Source organism: Staurois parvus, unplaced genomic scaffold (genome assembly GCF_062004578.1).
Source record: "Staurois parvus isolate SC_StPar_1 unplaced genomic scaffold, SC_StPar_1.0 ptg000580l, whole genome shotgun sequence".
Lineage (NCBI taxonomy): Eukaryota > Metazoa > Chordata > Amphibia > Anura > Ranidae > Staurois > Staurois parvus.
The window spans coordinates 2,430,339-2,452,186 of record NW_028318376.1 but is presented as its reverse complement, the minus strand read 5'-3'; the positions used below and the strand labels follow the sequence as shown (position 1 = coordinate 2,452,186).

Below are 21,848 nucleotides of genomic sequence, written 5' to 3'. Positions count from 1 at the left end.
TAGAATGTCTGCAGTTTCTAACCACCTTCTCTAGTGTGTTCGTTGCTGAGAGGACAGCTGTGCATTGCACTTTTTCACACTTCTTGGAGCATTGCCTTGTACAGGGTTCATTTGTTTGCTTCTGAGCTGCTTTTCTTTCCAATAAAATTAATATGAATGCAGATGCAACTGTAAAGGAACTAAAGCAGCTCAAAAGTTAGCCATATGCACCAGAAAAACATGCTGCTTTTGTATTGATTCAAATGTCAATGACCCCATTTAGTCATGTACACTGTGACATTCCCTATGCCTGTGTACCCTGTGCCAGAGTGACCAATTTCCATGTTACATTGGAGTGTACCTTTGAGAAAACTAATGGTTCGTGGGGTTCTGATTTGCATTTTGGATATTTAGTAGTGTAATACTGTTTGCTTTGGGTGATTTGAGCCTCACAGTGCATCACTGCAAGTACTTTATTTACACTGAAGGTGTTAACATTTCAACGGGTCTGGAATCCTATTGATAACACAGCATCATTTTTCAGAGACCACCTGCTGCATTGGCTTCTAAAGCTCAAATCCTTCTTAACTCTAAGGATGGTAGCCTATGAAAAGAATCACGTAGCAGCAGGCAGGCATCCGAAGAACAGCACTGTGTCTTGCCAAAGCCAGCAGTACATATAGATTCAAAGCAATTACCTTCTTGACTTTTAATAATACGTCTGCCAAAGCCATTCTTGCTTCAGCATGCATACTTCAAAATGTTTTTTATTGTTGAGCTCAGATGTGACAGGGATGTGTGACTATATAGTAACTACATATTGGTCTGCATTATTTTTAAGCTAGATTTTAAAAATGTTTCCTTTTCATCCCCTTGTCTAACAGAAATAAGTATGTCATTTTCCTGAATTGAACCTTCAGTTTGAATTAGCTGAATATATATTTTAGATACAGCTAAACAAAATATGTTTAAAGTTTTACTGTTCATTTTATTTTGAAAGTTGCTACTGCCGAAATGGAAGAGTCTGTCACCTGCCAGCAGGTACAGAGTCAGACCCTTGTGCCCTGCATGGGAAGCATTGCAGAGGTCTGGCACAACTACTGAGTCAGACCTATAGCTTTGCAGTCAGCAAAGCTTATTAACTCTGCACATTGGAGAGCTCTAGCATTGACTCAGGTGATTTGTTTAACCTCTATGCTGCATCACCACAGAAAGCAAGGGTCCCATTCTGGAACATGCTAGCAGGACACAGGCATTTCTACTCTACCTCTTCCAGCCCTGCCCCAGAGTCCTTTTAACAGGGATTTCGCAAGGGGAGAGCTACCTGATCATGTGACCTATGTGATTGGATGTCACAGTGGTCACATGATTGAAAGTGGTCCTGTCTGCTCCCAAGCAATGCTAGAACTCGGGAACTGTCTATGACATCTCAGTCACTGTGCTGGAACCACGCTGTGAGTGTGCTCTCGAAATAGAAACCTTGAGTGTCTATTGACATATACAGTATATCCCATCCACCCTCTTTGCCATCACATATATATGTTAAGCGGGCATCAAGAAGTTAAAGAAAATCAACTGACTTTGTATTCCTTGTGTTTCATATTTAGTTAGCTTAACCTGAGAGTTTGAGAAAAAAAAAAAACTCTTGGATGTCTATTAACTAAAGCACATAGCTACCATTATGAACCAAAATCAGTAAATATAGCCTACTTTAGAAAAGATGCTTGTAACACCACTAGAAAGCAGTTTATTATACAGTACACCAGGTGTGCACAAACCTGTGAGCCCAGAGGTGGCTTATACATGAAAGCATCTTTGTAAATATATTACAATTACATTTTATATTTTAGAAGCAGATTTTATGAAATTAAATTCATTATTAGGTCTCTTAGTTAGCCTTCCTAAAGGGCAGTCCATCCAGAATGAACATTTCATTTTGGAATGAGACTCTGGGGCCTGACACACCCACAGTCCATATATTTCTCGGGATAAGAACCTCTGCTTTTACTACTGAGGTCTGACCGCTCATTATAAGTGTTTTCCTAATCTTCCTGTAGGGTTATTTTGCATTTCTAGTTAATCAGAATGAGAAGGAAGATTCTCTTTGCTGCAGCAGGAAAGAGACTCCATGACAGAGAGAAGCAGAGCCTGAACTCCAGTGGAGATATTTCACCATTGGAATTCCATAGAGTTATAAAAACTGAGTGGCTGAGCCAGATATAAAGGGTTTACCCTTACCTAAAAATAATTTAGCTACTGTACGCTTAGCCTTTTTTCCAGGAACAACTTGTATAAAATCTTATCTTCTTGAAAAGCCCAGGCCTGCATATACTGTTGACAGTTTGGTTGTAATATGACAAGAATGTAAGAGTACACAGTGAGTACAGTATATACTGTATATGTTCATGTGTATAATAAACGGTATATCCTACTCTGTAACTAACATTGTGTAATTCAAAAACTCAATCATTTACAGAAGCCTGACATCTTTTTTTTTTTTATTATAGTTTCATTGAATTTATTTTTAGCAGCCTGGTTCACAACTTTGCATATTTTCAAAGTGGTTTTGGCATCTGAAAGCTATTACAGGCAATGAAACCAGTGAGTTAACTGCTCATGCTGTCTACAAAATAGCCAGAATTCACAGAGCTCCTCACATGCTCAGTACGAATGTTTATTTCCTGAAGTCTGTACTATGGAACCTTCTTTGCTTTCAACATCACTATTGAGTTTCAAGCTTTCAAGCTAAGTTTAAATCTGATTGATGTAATCTTTCTGAAACTTCTTAGTATGGGCACTGTGCTGCATCATGATTGCTGTACATAAGAGACAGTAAGTAGGAATACCTAAATACATTTCAGAATTCACAGGGCCATTCTAGCCATGTTTCATCAGAAGGTGTCAGTTTGCTATGCTGGAAACCTTACTTACTCAAGTAAACTAGGTTGGTGATAGGAGGACCCACTTTGGAGATCATAGTTTACCTAATAGACTGCATACCCTTGTGTCACATCACTGTGCTAATATGGAAGTACTATACTTTCTTAACCTGACAGTAAAGGAAAGTGTTGGATTCCTGATGTGGTAGTGATGCATACCTTTATGAAGAAATAGTGAACCTTTGAACTACTTTTTAAAATTTCACGAATGGAACAAATAGTTCAGTCAGTGCTTTAAAATAACTGGAAAAACAGGTGTGGTGTGCAAAGGGGGTCACCGGACAAAAGGGAGTGGGGTGCAGTGGCGTAGCATGCCCTGGGTACTAAATTCTTAGGGGCATAAAATCATATCTCCCAACCATCCGATATTCTGTGGGACCTCCCTTGGATTTCCACAAAATACCAACGGCCCATGGTTCCAGGCTGAGTCGCAAAGCCCAGTTCTGGACCAAGTTTCTGGCACTTGGCTCTCCAAATTAAACTTGCAGGAGAGCACTAGCACCAGACACCCAGGGCAATTGGCTCACATCTCCTGCAGGGTGCCCAGGTTCTCTAGTTCTGCAATCTTCCCCTCTGCAGTAGGCAGCATTTCTCCTCGCCGGCTGTTTGTAACAACAATACACGTCAGAGCCAAGGAAAGCTAGGCTCCTCCTTAGCTCTGATGTATTTCATGCACAAGAGGAGGGGCAGGGAGGAAGGATGTCCCCCCATATTGAGCCTCACTAATCTGAAGTCTGTTTCAAGGAGGAAAAATTGAACGGAAGGTATTATCACCTGGAGGGGGTTAGGGCTGCAGTTAACAAAGATTTGTGGGAGTAGATTTATGCTGGGAGGATTGATGGGGATTGTTGGTAAAAGTATTTGTTCGGGGGGGGGGGATTTGGGAAGGGTGAGGATTTGTGCTAGAAGAGGGTGGGAGCTCAAAGAGGAGGATTTGTGCTAGAAGGGGGGGTTTGAGAGGAGTATTTGTGCTTGGATGGGCGATTTTTTGGCGGGTGAGGATGATGTCAGAGATTTGTACTGGAAGGGGAAGAGGATTTGGGGTAAGGGATGACACAGATATATACAGTATATTTCTAGTGGCAGGGACTCAACAGAAGTCCGGTATCTCAGGGCTTAGTGTTTCGTTTTGACTATAGTCTCCTGTTCAGTAAAGCCTCTGAAGCCTTGCTGAATACAGGTATTCGTAAACCTGAGCCATTTGATTCAAGCTTGCAGACTCTTGTTTCATGGGTATTTATGTTTTTTTTCTCCTAAATAATGTAAAGGTTTACAATCACTCCAATTTTTCAATAACTATTGTTTAATAGTTCAAGTCACATTATGTAGATTTTTTTCTTTCACTTTAACTTTTTGTCTTAAATATTTTTTATATATCTCTGTAAGTTTGCAAAGATCATTTCATGGCAAGATTTAGATGACTTGTTACTTTGTACTGTGTGGTTTAAAAAAACTGGCATCCAGAAATACAAATTGATGCCTGTGCAGTTTTCTTCTAGCCGTAGCAAATTTTAAAGCTGGCTGCATTGTGGTAAGCATTTTATTATCACTCTTCATTTTATGCAACATAATTTGCCGTGTAAATGCAAATGCCACATACTGGCATCATACACCACTTCAAATTTCAGGTTGAAAAAGCTCATGGGATACAGGGCATCTGAAATTTAACCACAGTGTCGTTATTCAGCTTCTTTCTTGAAGCTATAAAATTTGAATTTCTCCTAGGAGACCTGCTGCCTTTTCTCTTTTCTTTAAAGTGCAGACATCACTGGCAAAGAAAACTTGTTTTCTCTAATATGTCTGCTGTCAGGTCATCCATACTTTCTGTGGCTGGGATATTTTTTTTCAAACTTCCATCTCTATCCATTGTAAATAAAGGGTGTCAGTTTTGTGATGCTGTTATTTTAAAGCAGTATTAAACCAAAAACCAAAAATGCAATATATTGCAGTTTACCAATCATTAGATGTGGTGACTGCATTAGTTCTTTTCTTAGACTTTCCTCTGTTCCCACCTGGTGATCTGGCCAATAACATATTATACTGATACCACTCTGAATCAATGAGCACAGGGGGCAGATTTGGAAAGCAGCATTGTCTAGGGGGAGGGGTGTGTTAGATGTACAAGCAGATTTAGCTACACTAACAAAGCTGAACTTCAGCTAACAGTTTATAAGCAGTTACAGAAAACAGTCTTTTTTTCCTTTTGGGATAAAGGGTTTACATAAATAAATAAAAATGTATCATTTTAGACACCCCATCAGTGTTAAATAGACTGTCTCATCACTATAACTGCAAGAGAGCTTTCTGTTGAAAACAGTTATGTATGAATACATTTGGGTCCATTTATTTTACAACATTTTAAAACTTTACAAATGTGTCAACTAGAGTTTTGTTTAAACACAGGCAAGACTTGGTTTCTAATTTAAATTTGTATTTATGAATATGGTTTATACATATATGAAAACATACCATATACAGTATATATGCTTAATGTGTATTGTGTACTAACTTATCCACATTGCTTTTTGGAAAAAGAAAATGGTCTGTTTGGTGCGCAGAAAAAAACAAAGCTCTAGTGTGTGTGCGTAGGTACCTTGTGTCGCCCCTTCATGGTCAAAACTGTTTGAATAAAGAACTCTTCTTGCTCACCTAGTAGCCATCTACACTTAAGTTTCTGATACAGTATGAGAAATAAATAGGAAATTATTTCTAGCTGCCATGAGTAAAAACCAGCTATATAAGATATAGTTTGTCAAATATACACTCTTGCATGCCAACAGACTTCTGGGCTTTATTTGCTGCTGCTGCTACAGTATATATATTGCTTACCTTTTACATATTATAGTTCTCTGCTGAAAATCAAATAAGTTCTCTTTGGAGGGAATAGTTCCATGTCTGGAATTTACAATTTTTTACATGGTCTTATCAGTATATATAGCATGCAAATATTGCTCCTACTGTGAGAATGATACAATTTTCAATATTGTGGAAGTCATGCGCTTCACAACCCGCACATATAACCCAAGGACAATATTATTATTATTATATTATTATACAAGATTTATATAGCGCCAACAGTTTGCGCAGTGGTTTACAAAATGAAGGTAGACATTACAGTTAAATTACAATTTGCTACAAGAGGAAACAGAGGACCCTGCTCATTAGAGCTTACAATCTAAGAGGTAAAACCTAAAGTGTTACTAAACCCAGGGCCCTGAATTCACTGTATGTCTTACACAGTACACAGAACATGGAAATGCAAATATTTTAGTAAATATAAACTGCTAAATACATTTTCTCATCAGCGGTATACTTATTTATTGCAGGTACTTATATAGCTCTGTCAATTTACGCAGCGCTTTTCATATAATTTGTACATTCATATCAGTCCCTAACCCTCAAGGGTTGAAAAATCTAAGGTCCCTAACTAACATTCATGCATACACAAACTAGGACCAATTTAGACAGGAGCCAATTAACCTATCAGCATGTCTTTGGAGTGTATATAGCAGTTTTGTGACTTCTATCATCACTAGTTAATCTTGTAGAAGATGTTTTCATTCTCTTCTGTCCTGTGAGGATGCATGACCCCTGCCCTTCCACCTGGACAGTGCTGATCATATGCACCCCCCATTTTATTGACACACCATCTATGTAGTACTTTCTGAGAGTGGCAGTTCTCTATATACAATGAAGGAAATAAGTATTTGATCCCCTGCTAATTTTGAAGGTTTGCCCACTCACAAATATTGGAAGCACACCCTGCAATGGAAAATGCTGCAAACTGTGCAACCAAATCAATCCATCAAAAAGTGTCAGACACTCAAAAGGGATCTTCAGTATCTCCGGATCATACAGCTGCACCTCCAGTAATGTTGTGTACCTTATCCAGTGCAGAAAATGCAGCAAAGGATCTTATGTTGGCGAAACAGGACAGAAGTTGCAAACAAGGATGAATTTGCACACATACCATCAAGGAACATAAAGAAGATGACCTCTGCACACCTGTAGGACACCATTTCGCACAACCAGGCCACACAATGGGAGACCTCAATATTTTAGTTCTTAAAGGAAATTTCAAATCCATTCAGGAAAGAAAAACTTTTGAACTAAGAATGATAATTCTATTTGACACAAGAGATAACGGGCTGAATTTGGACATGTGATTCCTCACTCATTATCCAACAGTTTTATGACTATTAGCTTAAGCTTAACTCCCTCTGTGTGAGTGTAGTATCCCCCCCTCGCTTTGGCTGTATCTTATCTCCTTTTTTTTTTTTTTTTCATCCCTTCTAACGTTCTGCTGAAACTTTGTGATTTGTATAGTACTGCTTGGACTTTGAAGAAGGGGACATACCCCGAAAGCTTGTCCTCAAAATTGTATGTTAGTGCAAATAAAAAAAGTATCACGGACAGTACTCAATTGTTTCTGTCCCACTCACAAAGAAATGATCAGTCTAAAAATCAAATGGTAGGTGTATTGTAACACTGAGAGACAGAATAGCAACAAAAAATTCAAAAGAAATGCAAGTCTAACAAATTATGCACTGATTTGCATGTTCATGAGCAAAATAAGTATTTGATCCCCTATCATTCAGCAGGACTTCTGGTTACCAGGTGTGTTTCATACAGGTACCAAGCTGAGATTAGAAGCAGTCTCTTAAAGGGAGTGCTGCTAATCTCATTTTGTTACCTGTATAAAAGACACCTGTCCACAGGAGCAATCAAACATTCAGATTCCAAACTCTCCACCATGGCAAAGACCAAAGAGCTGTACAAGATTGTAGACCTACACAAGGCTGGACTGGGCTACCAAACTATCGCCAAGCAGCTTGGTGGGAAGGTGACAACAGTTGGTGCAATCATTCGCAAATGTAAGAAACACAAAACAACTGTCAGTCTCCCAAGGTCTGGTGCACCATGCAAGATTTCACCACGTGGAGTGCCAATGATCATGTGAACAGTGAGGAATCATCCCAGAACTACACATGAGGATCTTGTCAATGATCTCTAGGCAGCTGGGACCACAGTCACCAAGAAAACAATTGGTAACACACTACGCCAACAAGGATTGAAATCCTGCAGTGCCCGCAAGGTCCCTCTGCTCAAAAAAGCACATGTCCAGGCCCGTCTGAAGTTTGCCACTGAACGTCTGAATGATGCAGAGGAGGACTGGTTGAAAGTGTTGTGGTCAGATGAGACCAAAATCGAGCTTTTTGGCATCAACTTAACTCACCGTGTTTGGAGGAGGAGGAATGCTGCCTATGACCCCAAGAACACCATCCCAACTGTCATACATGGTGGTGGAAACATTCTGCTTTGGGGGTGTTTTTATGCTAAGGGGACAGGACAACTGCACTGCATCAAAGGGATAATGGACGGGGCAATGTACCATCAAATCTTGGGTGAGAACCTTCTTCCCTCAGCCAGGGTATTGAAAATGGGTTGTGGATGGGTGTTCCAGCATGACAATCACCCAAAACACACGGCCAAGGCAACATAGGAGTGGCTGAAGAAGAAGCACATTAAGGTCCTGGAGTGGCCTAGCCAGTCTTCAGACCTTAATCCGATTGAAAATCTGTGGAGGGAGCTGAAAATGCAAGTTGCCAAACGTCAGCCACCAAACCTTAATGACTTAGAGAGGATCTGCCAAGAGGAGTGGGTCAAAGTCCCTCCTGAGATGTGTGCAAACCTGGTAGCCAACTACAGGAAACTTCTGACCTCTGTGATTTTCAACAAGGGATTTGTCACCAAGTACTATGTCATGTTTTGTGAAGGGACTCAAATACTTATTTCCCTCATGAACATGCAAATCAGTGCTTAATTTGTTAGACATGCATTTCTTTTGAATTTTTTGTTGCTATTCTGTCTCTCAGTGTTACTATACACCTACCATTCGATTTTTAGACTGATCATTTCTTTTTGAGTGGGCAAACATTCAAAATCAACAGGGGATCAAATACTTATTTCCTTCACTGTATACACTGCTTAAAGGAACACTTTGAAAACACATCAGATCTCAATGGGGAAAAATATCATGCTGGAAATCTATACTGATATGGACTGGGTAATGTGTTAGGAACGTAAGGATGCCCCATCGTTTCATGGGAATGAAAATTATCAACCTACAGAGGACTGATTTCAAAGACACCCTGAAAATCAAAGTGAAAAAATGATGCAGCAGGCTAGTCCATTTTGCTGAAATTTCATTACAGCAACTCAAAATGGTACTTAGTAGTTTGTATGGCCCCCATGTGCTTGTATGGGTGCCTGACATGTGCTCAGGGTGAACCTGCTCTCATCTGTGAAAAGCACAGGGTGCCAGTGGTGGACCTGCCAATTCTGGGGTTCAATGGCAAATGCAAATCGAGCTCTATGGTGCCGGGTAGTGAGCACAGGGCCCACTAGAGGATGTTGGGCCCTCAGGCCACCCTCATGAAGTCTGTTTCTGATTGTTTGGTTGGAGACATTTACACCAGTGGCCTGCTGGAGGTCATGCCCTGTCTATCTCTCCTAGAGTAACTGCCTGTCTTCTGAAATATCCTCCATGCTCTTGACACTGTGCTGGGAGACACAGCAAAGCTTCTGGCAATGGCATGTATTGATGTGCCATCCTGGAGGAGTTGGACTGCCTGTACAACCTCTGTAGGGTCCAGGTATCGCTTCATGCTACCAGCAGTGACACTGACCCTAGCCAAATGCAAAACTAGTGAAAACAGAAAGGATGAGTAGGGAAAAAATGTCAGTGGCCTCCACCGGGAAAACCTTTCCTGTTTTGGGGGTCATCTCATTATTGCCCATCCAGTGCACCTGTTGTTAATTTCATTAACACCAAAGCAGCTGAAACTGATTAACTGATTAACCTCTGCTACTTAACTGACCAGATCAATATCCCATGAGTTTCATTGATGCTATACTCTGATTAAAAAGTATTCCTTTTTTTTTTTTGAGCGGTGTGCATGTTTCTCTTCCATAATCCACTATATGTTCCTCTAATAATTCCTTCAAATATTTTTAACGGGATGGACTACTCCTAGCATTTCTTTCCAAATTTTTCACGGTCTTTCTTTTTCTTCTGCTTATCTGCTTAGCGCTTTTTATACTGGGCTTATCTATGTATTTGTTTCTATCTTCATATCTTATCTTTCCCTTATAATCTAGATATTCTATTCCACTGTTGCTCAATGTATGCCTTCATCTAAATCCATCAATAGAGACTTGATCTTTCCTTCCTCCTTCTTATTGTGCCTTACTTTCTTTTGTATGATCTCTTTTCCTATAAATTATAGAATAGAATATACTAACTTTTTTCTCAAACCTAATGACTTTTAACACTTTTTTTATGGCAGTTCCATAGTTTTAGATGCATGATCCACTTTACTTAAAATTAAAAAAAAAATTTTCTTAGTTCTGACAACAATAAATAGAAAAATGTATAAAACCATTATGCCCCTTTCAAATGGGGGAGATTCCATGTGGAATCCATTCTAATCAGCAGAGGATCAGCTCACAGATCCCCTGCTGATCAGAGCAGAGCAGGCAGATGACAGGTCCATGTCCGCTCAGTTTCTGCAGAGTGGATACGGACAGAGCCCACTCTGCTCTATGGACTGACTCACATGAATCTGCTGTTTACACTCGACTGCCCTCCTGTTTTCCAGGATTGGAGGTCCATGGAGTGAATGGAGGACATATTCAGGTCCCCCTGAAAAACTGACAGGCAGACCAGTTTGGACATTTTGTGTGAAAGGGATCTAATAAAGTTTATTTTAATAAATCATTTGCTCATATATCCAGTTTTCTGTAAATAGGTTATTTATAAAGGAGCAAACATCAGTTTATTTTATGCTGACATTGAAGGATACTAGTCTAAATGATAACCTGTAAAAAGGCTTCAATAATGGAGCTGATGAGGTTTCTGTATATATCAGTATATGATATACAGGTGAAACTCGAAAAATTAGAATATGGTGCAAAAGTTCATTTATTTCAGTAATGCAACTTAAAAGGTGAAACTAATATATGAGATAGACTCATTACATGCAAAGCAAGATAGTTCAAGCCGTGATTTGTCATAATTGTGATGATTATGGCTTACAGCTCATGAAAACCCCAAATCCACAATCTCAGAAAATTAGAATATTATGAAAAGGTGCAATATTCTAGGCTCAAAGTGTCCCACTCTAATCAGCTAATTAAGCCATAACACCTGCCAAGGATTCCTGGGCCTTTAAATGGTCTCTCAGTCTGGTTCAGTAGGAATCACAATCATGGGAAAGACTGCTGACCTGACAGTTGTGCAGAAAACCATCATTGACACCCTCCATAAGGAGGGAAAGCCTCAAAAGGTAATTGGAAAAGAAGCTGGATGTTCCCAAAGTGCTGTATCAAAGCACATTAATAGAAGGTTATGTGGAAGGGAAAAGTGTGCAAGAAAAAGGTGCGCAAGCAGCAGGGATGACCGCAGCCTGGAGAAGATTGTCAGGAAAAGGCCATTCAAAAGTGTTGGGGACTTTCACAAGGAGTGGACTGAGTCTGGAGTCAGTGCATCAAGAGCCACCACACACAGACGGATCCTGGACATTGGCTTCAAATGTCGCATTCGTCTTGTCAAGCTGCTCCTGAACAACAAACAACGTCAGAAGCGTCTTACCTGGGCTAAAGAAAAACAGACCTGGTCTGTTGCTCAGTGGTCCAAAGTCCTCTATTCTGATGAGAGCAACTTTTGCATCTCATTTGGAAACCAAGGACCCAGAGTATGGAGGAAGAATGGAGAGGCACACACTGTAAGATGCTTGAAGTCCAGTGTAAAGTTTCCACAGTCTGTGTTGATTTGGGGAGCCATGTCATCTGCTGGTGTTGGTCCACTGTGCTTCATTAAGTCCAGGGTCAACGCAGCCGTCTACCAGGAGATTTTGGAGCACTTCATGCTTCCTTCCGCAGACAAGCTTTATGGGGATGCTGACTTCATTTTCCAGCAGGACTTGGCACCTGCCCACACTGCCAAAAGCACCAAAACCTGGTTCAATAACCGTGTGATTACTGTGCTTGATTGGCCAGCAAACTCGCCTGACCTGAACCTCATAGAGAATCTATGGGGCATTGCCAAGAGAAGGATGAGAGACATGAGACCGAACAATGCAGAAGAGCTGAAGGCCACTATTGAAGCATCCTGGTTTTCCATAACAACTCAGCAGTGCCACAGGCTGATAGCTTCCATGCCACGCCGCATTGAGGCAGTAATTGCTGCAAAAGGGGTCCAAACCAAGTACTGAGTACATATGCATGCTTATACTTTTCAGAGGTCCGATATTGTTCTATGTACAATCCTTGTTTTATTGATTGCATGTAATATTCTAATTTTCTGAGATTGTGGATTTGGGGTTTTCATGAGCTGTAAGCCATAATCATCACATTTATGACAAATCACGGTTTGAACTATCTTGCTTTGCATGTAATGAGTCTATCTCATATATTAGTTTCACCTTTTAAGTTATATTACTGAAATAAATGAACTTTTGCATGATATTTTAATTTTTCGAGTTTCACCTGTACATATACCATATGTTTATAGACATGCCATACATTTGCCAATACATGATGGAGTTTTAGCTGTCAGTGCTGAAAATCTGAATTTAGCCACTGTGTTTAAAGGATATTGAGGATCCTCTTCTTCAAAGAACACTAGGATCCTTGAGTTATTTAAAATGTATCAATAATGTAGAAGAGTTAGAAATTCGGACTTGTCCACGAGCTGCAGACTATTCCTAAAATGACTATGGTATTATGCTGTTAATATTGGAATCTCGTTTTGCTATTGATGCACATAATGTAGGTATTATTTTAAGCTGCATCGAAACACCCAGAATAGCTTTAAGAAGCTATAGCAATTACTATGCAGTTCAAAAGTTTGAGTGCATATGTAAATCATGTATTTTTTTTTTTACATTTGTATACTATAGTATATCTTATCATGATTTTCCTTGTTTTATAGCTCAACATCAAAACATGTAGGGAAAGAACTTGGTAACACGGAAGAAAACAAAAAACTAGAAGAAAACAATCATAAATCAGAAGCATAAAAACGTTATAAATAGCAAAATACTCAAGGTAAGTGTAACTGATGCAATCCATACATTAGCCATTTTCGTTTAACATGTTACAGTTGAACAAAAATAATGAATTGATTCCCCTATCCACACGCAATGTGGATGGGGGAATCTTCCCTGCTGAGCCTTTATATTCTTACAGTGGGGAGAATACACTGATCAGCACTGCCAGTTGTAGTCAGCTGCGCTGATCACTTGGCAAAATTATGACAGGGTGGTTGTATGAAGTCAGTCAGTAGATCCCTGCCCATAAATAGATCAAAATTTGTCTGGTCCATGCTGAACTTAGAAGCAATTCTTCAGTCTAAATATCATGGCAGCTGTAACCTGAGATCCTAATATAGCCATAAGCAATGGCAGTTTTAAAGGCACAACCTGACCATGCAAAGATCTTTTTTATATATATATATTTATATATATATATATATATATATATATATATATATATTTGTACATGCATGTGTAGATCACCAGAGTGTGCATGATTATGTCCATAATGGAGGGGAAGGAGGGAGCAGTAAAACATCTTTAGGAACAACAGTGATGATTGGCTGTAACATCCTTGACAACTATTTCTCCTGAAATTGGCCGAGGCAGTTTGTGGATGTTGTATGATGTCCACAGATGAAAGATCTCTTGTGGGTATGGGTAAGCTTGCTTTTTATTTCCCTTTGCCCCCTGCTTTCTCCATGCTGTCCGCACCATGTGCAGTTAACGATATCAGAAATTAGATCCATGCATAATACCTACTGTATGGAGGTCCAGATGGTGTTTATAGATCTCACCAGTATTGTATACTACAGCTCCAACTACTCTTCTTGAACATTAACACTAGCATATGTGCAGTGTGCTGCAATAAAAGGTAAGAGGCCTCCAGGTTACAGGTGCTATGTATGCCTACATTAGAATTTAGGGGAGCACAATGTGCATGTGCAAGTTTCAAGGTCTAGACAGAAAACAGGAGCTGTGCTGTACAGTAGCAATAAGCCCTGTAAACATTTTTTGGTCTTGACAATGTCTGCAACTAAGATGCGGTGTCTCTGTCTGTGAGTGGGGGAAGGCTAAAGGTTTAGGGAACAGTGCAACTGCATGTGCACCTTTAACCATTTTAGCCCTCAGAACTATTTAGAAACTATTTAGAAACATCCAAGGGCACCCCGTTACCATCCCTCTTTTAAGATATCTTTGCCTTCGTCCCAATCTTGGGGCACAAAACCCCAATTGGCTGAAGGGAATGCCAACTGTGTTATATTGGGTTAGATAGCTCACTCTCACTTCACCTTTAGGAGATATCTAGGAAACCCAAGGAATACTGCTCACGCATGCATTATGTAAGAGATCCCTTCTTTGGTTGCTAAAATATGTAGTCCATATGTTAACCTCCTTGGCGGTATTCCCGAGTGTAACTCGGGGTAACATTTCAGTACCACAAACGGTAACCCCGAGGTACACTCGGGAATACCATGCGGCACTGCTCCAGCATTTGTTCTTCACTTACCTTACCCTGCGCTCCCACGATGTGTCCCCTGCAGCGTCCCCGGCCATCTCCTCCGGCCGATGCCGGCATCCGGCTTCTGTGTCCTGTCCCTGTGACGTCGGGACGTACGGGCGCCGCTGGCGGCGGGAAACTTAAACATTTTAAAAAATGTCTTTTTTTTTTTTACATAGTAAAACATTGCTGTCTCAACCCATTTCACATACATCTTGTCCCTAATGCTTTGTCCTGCGCCCTGCCTGCATTTTGTCTGTTCTTTGTGCCTGAAAACTGAGAAATGTCCATGGCGTCCAAAAAGTGTCCCTTTAGGTCAAAAGTGGTTTAGATCAGCTAGGAGAACAGCGATAGTAAATCAGAACCACTTGCAGAATTGAGTGATAATGATTCGTGGGGAAATTCGTCATCAGACACTGAAAACGATTTTGTGACTTTGCTCAGCAATGTGCTAACTTGGTGCTATATTTCACATTTCAGTGTTTTTGGTTTGATTATATTATTGAATTAAATGTATTATTATTATATTATTTTTTTTGATTATTTATTAAATTATAATTTATGATTACGTGTTTCAAATTTTATCCTACCCGGGATGTTTACTAGACTCTTGTTCGGACAGATTTCAGTGAGTTATTCCTAAAAATTACAGGCCTACAATAAAAGAAACTACATATTTCCATGCAAAAAAATGGTACCGCTTTCAGCACCAAAAATCGGAAAGAATCATACCGCCAAGGAGGTTAAAGAGTAACTCCACTTTTGTGGGAATTTTTTTTTTGTGGCACCGTTTTTATTGTAAAATATTTATCCACTGATATTTTCTCTAATTTTTTTTGTTTTTCAGGGAAACCATGATGAACAGTTTGAAGCATGACTATGGATTGTAATTAATGGAATATATAATGGAGCTGCAAATGTTCATGGTCAAAGTATTAAACGTTTGTACCAAGTTGTCACAGGATAATGACAAAAACTGCAAAGAATCAACACGAAAACTGTTCCAACAGCCATGATGATAGCTTACCATGTTGTGTTCTTTTCTTTTTTTTTTTTTTTTTTTTTTTAAATGTAAATGTCTGCACTGAACATTTTTGTTTGCCTTTTATGTAAATTTTTTTACGTAGCTATTTTTATACACTGTAAGGCTTTGTTCTGGGAGTTGCTGTTAATCAGATGTATAGCGTATTGTTATTATTTTTATGACACTGTTTGATGCGCAAGTACATTTTGAATTCAGATTGCTATCGGTAAAATGTCAAAGGCGATACACTAAGGTGTAACAGTTTCTATGTTTTTTTTCCGTACTCTTTTAGGCAATTTCCATTAACATATATTATAGTTATTGCTTTCAGTTTACTGGGAACTAGAACAGGGTGTGTAAGCACTAGCTGGTTCCCAGTGGAGAAGTTAAAGTATTCCACACAAAGCTGCAGTCATAGCAAATTAGATATTTTACCGATAGCATTGTAGACAGAAATGAGGTTCACACAATTAATCTTTAAGTAATTGCAATCCTGTTTTTTTTTTTTTTCCACTGCCTTACAAATATCACAGTTTTGGGGAAAATTTTATATTGCAACAATATAATGCCCCATTGTCCATCGAAAGGGTAAATTTTACTCTTGTCGAAGAAGGTTATTATTGAAGGACTGTAACTTATAGATAATACTCTCGTCAAGCTGTGTTTATCATTTTGATTACATATTTAATTGATTCTTTTCTTTATGACTTGTTTATATTTTCAGGGTAAATGAAATGGATGCCATTGTCCTTGTTGCATAGGCTAAGCTTTAAATGTCATTTTCTCACTTTCTGTATAATGGGATCTGTACATCTCCAGCAGATTCGCTTTTTGCACCTTTTTATCACTGATACAATGCTCACATTTTGGTCTTGAGGCAGTTTTAATTACTATTATTATCATCCATAAAATTATGAATCAGATGATACACGTGTAGCAGATGTTACACAAAGAAGTTCTTCAATAATTGTTTTGATGTCATATTTTGCAAACTGGATAGCTGCTGTAAAGACAGTAGCATTAAGCAGCTTGTTTATTTAATGGATACAGAAAACTGCAAAGATCAGTCCACTGGCAGCTTAATGCTATAGTGTATAACTATTTTAATTCTTGGGGCATCTGCTTCGCAGTGCGTTGCAGGATCAGAAAGGGGCTCATTGCTTTATGGTTTTAGTTGCATTAACCACTACAGATTATGGATGCACCTTCATATGATCTTGTGTTAACCGGTACATAATTTATCTGCCAATATCTAAACCAATAAAATGTTTTTGTTTTTTTTGTTAAATTTGTAACTTTCTAAAGAAAATATGTGGACTGTTCAATCCGTGTAAACATGGTATTGTAAACGGACAGCAACTAATGCATTGGATATCGCAAGATGTATTTCATCCTCTGTAAATCTGAGACATGTTTCCAGAGAATGTACATAAAGTGTATTTACTAAAAAAAGAAAAAAATGTGTACAAAAATGTTTACAAGGGTCAGAGTTGAATGATTATCATATGATATAGAGTTAAAAAAACAATTGTAATTTTGTTTATCTAACTGTGTTTTAATTTTTGTTCTGATATTTATTCAATTTCAAGCAAATGAAAGGATCATTCCACCAGTAAAAGACATTTATTTGAGGGTTGGTACAGCTGTGTTAAATAGCCCACTAGCTGCTTATGTCCAGCTGGCAATTTTAGTCATTAAAAAATCATGTTGAGATTCTTTCACATGGGTATTTGAGGTTAATTTGAGATCAGGCAGTGTGCACTGCTCCTTAGGATAAAATTCAAAAACTTCATTTCACAGCTGTCAAAAAGCCTTGCTAACTAATTTCAGAGGCACACCACAAATGTCCATGTACATAAGAGACTCCTGCTGTTGCTTTCTCCCTAATGTAAATGACATTGAGAATTCAGCATAAAAGAAACACCATGATAATAATACCATGGTGAGGGAAAGAGATATCCTTATATACCGTGGTGAAGAAGAGAGATGCCCTTTAAAGTACAAGACTATGGACATCGAGAAAAGTGGTAAAAGTGCTTTTAAAAAGAACGTCAAGTTTCAGTCAGTTTCTAACTTAGAAACACATGCTGTTTTTTTTAGATTAGATTGCTAATAGACTTCCAAGATTTTGCTGCAATAGAAATTGATAAGAAAATGCTCAGATTTCAGTGCCTCTGTTGTGCACTCTGAGAATAATTTCTCCATAATGCCTATAGCTACAGGTATGCATGAGGTTTTTTTTAAAGTGCTTTTATTGCTTTTTCAGAATGTGCAAACACTTTAGTGTGCATAATCTGGTGAGGGACAGAACCTCTAGCAATCTAGCAGTATCCCTTAAAGATAGAAAAAGCCAGTTGGTTAATCCGCTCATTTCTGAAATGCACATTTTCAGATTATTCAGCTGTTATGGGATTTTTGTGATTAACTTAGCCTACCTATGTAGCTGATAATATCTCTGTGTTTAGTTTTTTTTATTAACCTGCTCTACCCACTTAGTTACTGACAACAATAATAGGCAGTTTATTGGTATGGTAAATAAGTTGATATAAAAAAAAGGTATTAAAAAAACTGACTTGCTATGCAGTTACATAAACATGGCTGATTCAGTGCCAGGATCACTAATCATCAGCATGTGCCTTTAGTGAAGTGTCTAGAAGCATGAACAAAATGAAGAGTGCTCAGAAAAAAAAGGAAAGAGAAGTTATTTCCAGTGTTTCAAATAAAGTATCCCTAACATCCCTTTAGAGATATATGTACCCTTCTCAATAATCCTGGCTAATCTGGATCTGGGCAAGGGTGCATACCCATCTAAAGGAGTGCTGGGGTTGCCTTCTGTGATAAACATCTTTATACAGAAAGCTCTGCATCTGACTTTTTTTAAGGAATCGTAACAATATTTTATCTGGAAAGACCACTGATGAACCCAGAACAGCGTTTAAAAGATGGCAAAAGAGAGGGAAAAGGGTGAAAGGATTAAATATGCAAACTCATTTGATTTTCCTGGATAAATTAAAAAGAGCCAAGGTATATTTTTAAAAGCATGTTTTTCTTTTTTAATAAAGATTTAGTTTTTTAGCAAAACTCCTTGCCAAGAAATAGATGAAAGAATCTCTTTATTTACAATCCAGTGCTAGTGATTGTTATCAATTTAGTCATATGCTGAAAATTTTTTGTGTGTTCCAAATAATCACAGCAGAGTGAATGGGACTTCAAAGTAAGAAAGTCTTTAGGTTAGATTGGAAGTATCTGAACAGAGGTCATGATGAATGCAGAGAAAAGCTTAATGCATTTCCGAAGTCAGTAAAATGTGTTAGGCACAATTCATGGTTGCAGAAGAGCTGATCTACTGTATATGAATTATATATAGCAGATCAGCTTTATAAACTCTGAATCATGCCTCTCTGGGTTGATTTGCTTCTTCTAGTGAGGTGCACAAGTAGGTATTCATAGCTGGCTGTATTGAGAGCGTTCTTGCAAGCGGTGAAGAAGGAAACTTACAGGAGGGCAAGCTGTGCTTTACCCTGCACATGTTCCCTGCTCTAGTTGACAGGACTGTCCTGCTGAAAAGAGGGTAATATGAGGGTTTCAGAACTCTTATACTTAAATAAACATGCACAGTGAGAAAAGGGACAGGAAAAGTTTGAGGTACACAGAGCTTGCATCTGCATTTAACTTATGTTTTGCTATAAATTAGGTAACCAAATCATCACAATGTGATCAGATCCTGACATTTCCAAAGCATTACAATGCATACAATGGTTTTTAGATTGGTAAGTCAGGATCACTACTATGGCCACTACTCGCTCTCTACATTAGCAACAGTTTCACCATAGGCTTTCAATGCTATCTGAAAACTCTCTCTACAACCTGTACCTAGTTTCCATTTTCATGCTTTTCTTCAGATGTTCACTCCTAATGCTTTGCAATGTATTATACACACAGTACTATTCATTCTTATAGATGATGCTCTTTACTGGAGATTGCACCAAAAATGTCACAAGCAGAAATTATATCTAATTTTTAATGTTCTTCAATAAAATGCAGAGATGTGAATGTAGCCTTATTAATGAAATGAAGAGTACAGGACTGTGACAGTCGATATAAAATGAGTCTGCCCAGTACATGACTCAGAGGGGTTTATTTACTAAAGCTAGAGAGTCCAAAATCAGACTCCCTTCTGCATAGAAACCAATCAGCTTCTAACCTCAGCTTGTTCAATGAAGCTTTGGCAATGAAACCTGGAAGCTGATTGGTTTCTATGCAGAAGGGAGTCTGATTTTGGACTCTCCAGCTTTAGTAAATAAACCCCAGAATGTCTGTTGTGCAAACAGAAATGACCACATTTTTGTAAAGCTCTGAAAAAATATATTACTTAGTCATATTTCTATAGACTACATCTTGTTTAGGAATAGCTGTCTGTCATTGCACTGCATCTCCCCAGTAGGTCCAAACCTGGCATAGCTCCTGTCCTTACTTGATATACTTTTCTGGAACTCCTTATCATAAACATACTATCATAAGCATTTTCTTTTACTAGCATGCATTTAAACTTACACTTTTTCCTGTTATTAATGTGTCAACTACAGTATTAAAAACTGGATATGCATAATACACTGTGGCTTTCAATAGCAACTTTGTAGGCATTCGTGTGCAATATACATTTTGCGTAAAAATCAAATATTTTTGTAATTTCCTGTAAGTCAATATAAAAAAGACATATACATAAAATGTAGTAATATTTTTAATTCTGTGATGATATTTACAAAAGGTGAAGCTGGAGGAATATCTGGGCTTATGTGAGCTGAGCCCTAAGGGAAAAAAAAAGCTTCATAGCTTTATAGTAAGTGGCTCTAGCATCATTTAATACTGCGTGGTAATTTATTACTAGAACAAACGTCCTGCTTTTTACTGAAGAAAAGTTGAGAATCTCTGAGGAAGATGATGCATATGTCTAGAGCACGGGAAGGACTCTTCAATGGTCAGGCAATAATTGGTCATTGTCGATACACCAAGCTGTGCATTTATTTACACTATTCTACTTATTACAGTTTAAAGCCCTGTTTGTAGATCAAAACATATTGTTCAATGCCTCCCTGAATAGGCTTTCAGGTATAAGAACAAGTTAGTGGCCAAACAATCTTTCAAAATAGCTGTAGACCAGGGTTTTTCAGCTAGGGTTCCTCCAGTGGTTGCCAGAGGTTCCTTAAGCAATGAACGATTTCTGCCTCTCAAATTAATTTCCACTGATACCATTGATCTTATTAGCTATCTGCAAGGGGTAATTCTTCTCAATTTCCACAAGTGTAAGGAGCATGCTTCCCACTGACCATCACGCTAATGTATCATGAGTTGTAGATATACTGTAGATATGTTTATCTTGGGTTCCCCTCAAACTGGAAAGTTATTTCAAGGGTTCCTCTGTGTTGAAAAGGTCGAGAAAAGCTGCAAATGCAATACAACCATACTGATTTCCCTTTGGAATTTTTTTACTAATTTTATTCATACATTAGCTGGTGCCACAGTATGTTTAATTGTATCTCACTGTCACATACTTTTAGAAAAAATAATAGTATGCTATGGGAAAGAAGGTTAAAATTACCACTCTAGTTTCTGGTTTAATTTGCGTAGGCTGGAAATTACAGGCCGCAGTACAAAAGAAGATGCAAAACTGCTACTTGTAAATTTGTCTGGACAGTAATTACAGTTGTTAATACAAGCTTAATGTAGCATACTGGCATAAATGAATTTTTTATTTCTATTACATTATCAATCACCCATTGTAGGAAATTTTTATCTTAATAAGTATATATTTTGAGCGAAAGGGGGGAAATAGAGAACCTTAAAACCCTGTTTTATAAGGCTTCACTGTCGATTATTACCATTGTTGCTTCTACAATTTTGTCATTTATAATAACATTTTCAAGTATTATTGTTTAAAATAAAACTTAGACAAAGTCACATTTAAGTCTGAGTTTCCTTTGCATGATCAGGCTTTTATGCGCTACATGCAGGGACTCAACTTGATGATAGGTTTAGTGCTAAAACTTCAAACATATAAAAGTCTATTCACAATGCAGTTTATGAGTTGAGCACAGCTAAATACACATGGATTGGCATGCTGCATTGTGCTTTAAAATGTACTTTTCTCCTCACTTCCTGGAACATGCAAAGGGTCTCTGACATGGCAGAGTAGGCAAATTTGTGTTGGCTTGTTGCTCTTCCTCTAAACTGATACACGGTGCTAAGGCTCAGTAACCATGCTTTGCATTTCATTGCATTGCGCTGAAAAAATTAGGACTTGCTCATCT

General features: G+C 38.4%; 1 protein-coding gene across 2 annotated transcripts in view; it reads left to right on the top strand.

Moving 5' to 3' along the window:
• Positions 1 to 19,593, top strand: part of ALCAM (activated leukocyte cell adhesion molecule) — a 179,874-nt gene extending 160,281 nt beyond the window's left edge. For both annotated transcript variants that reach the window (XM_089692248.1, XM_089692249.1), the window contains 2 exons: positions 12,913 to 13,028; positions 15,364 to 19,593. In XM_089692248.1, coding sequence (XP_089548374.1) covers positions 12,913 to 13,000 — 88 coding nt within the window. In that variant the 3' untranslated portion in view covers positions 13,001 to 13,028; positions 15,364 to 19,593. The remainder of the gene's footprint in view (positions 1 to 12,912; positions 13,029 to 15,363) is intronic.
• Positions 19,594 to 21,848: the final 2,255 nt, after the last annotated feature.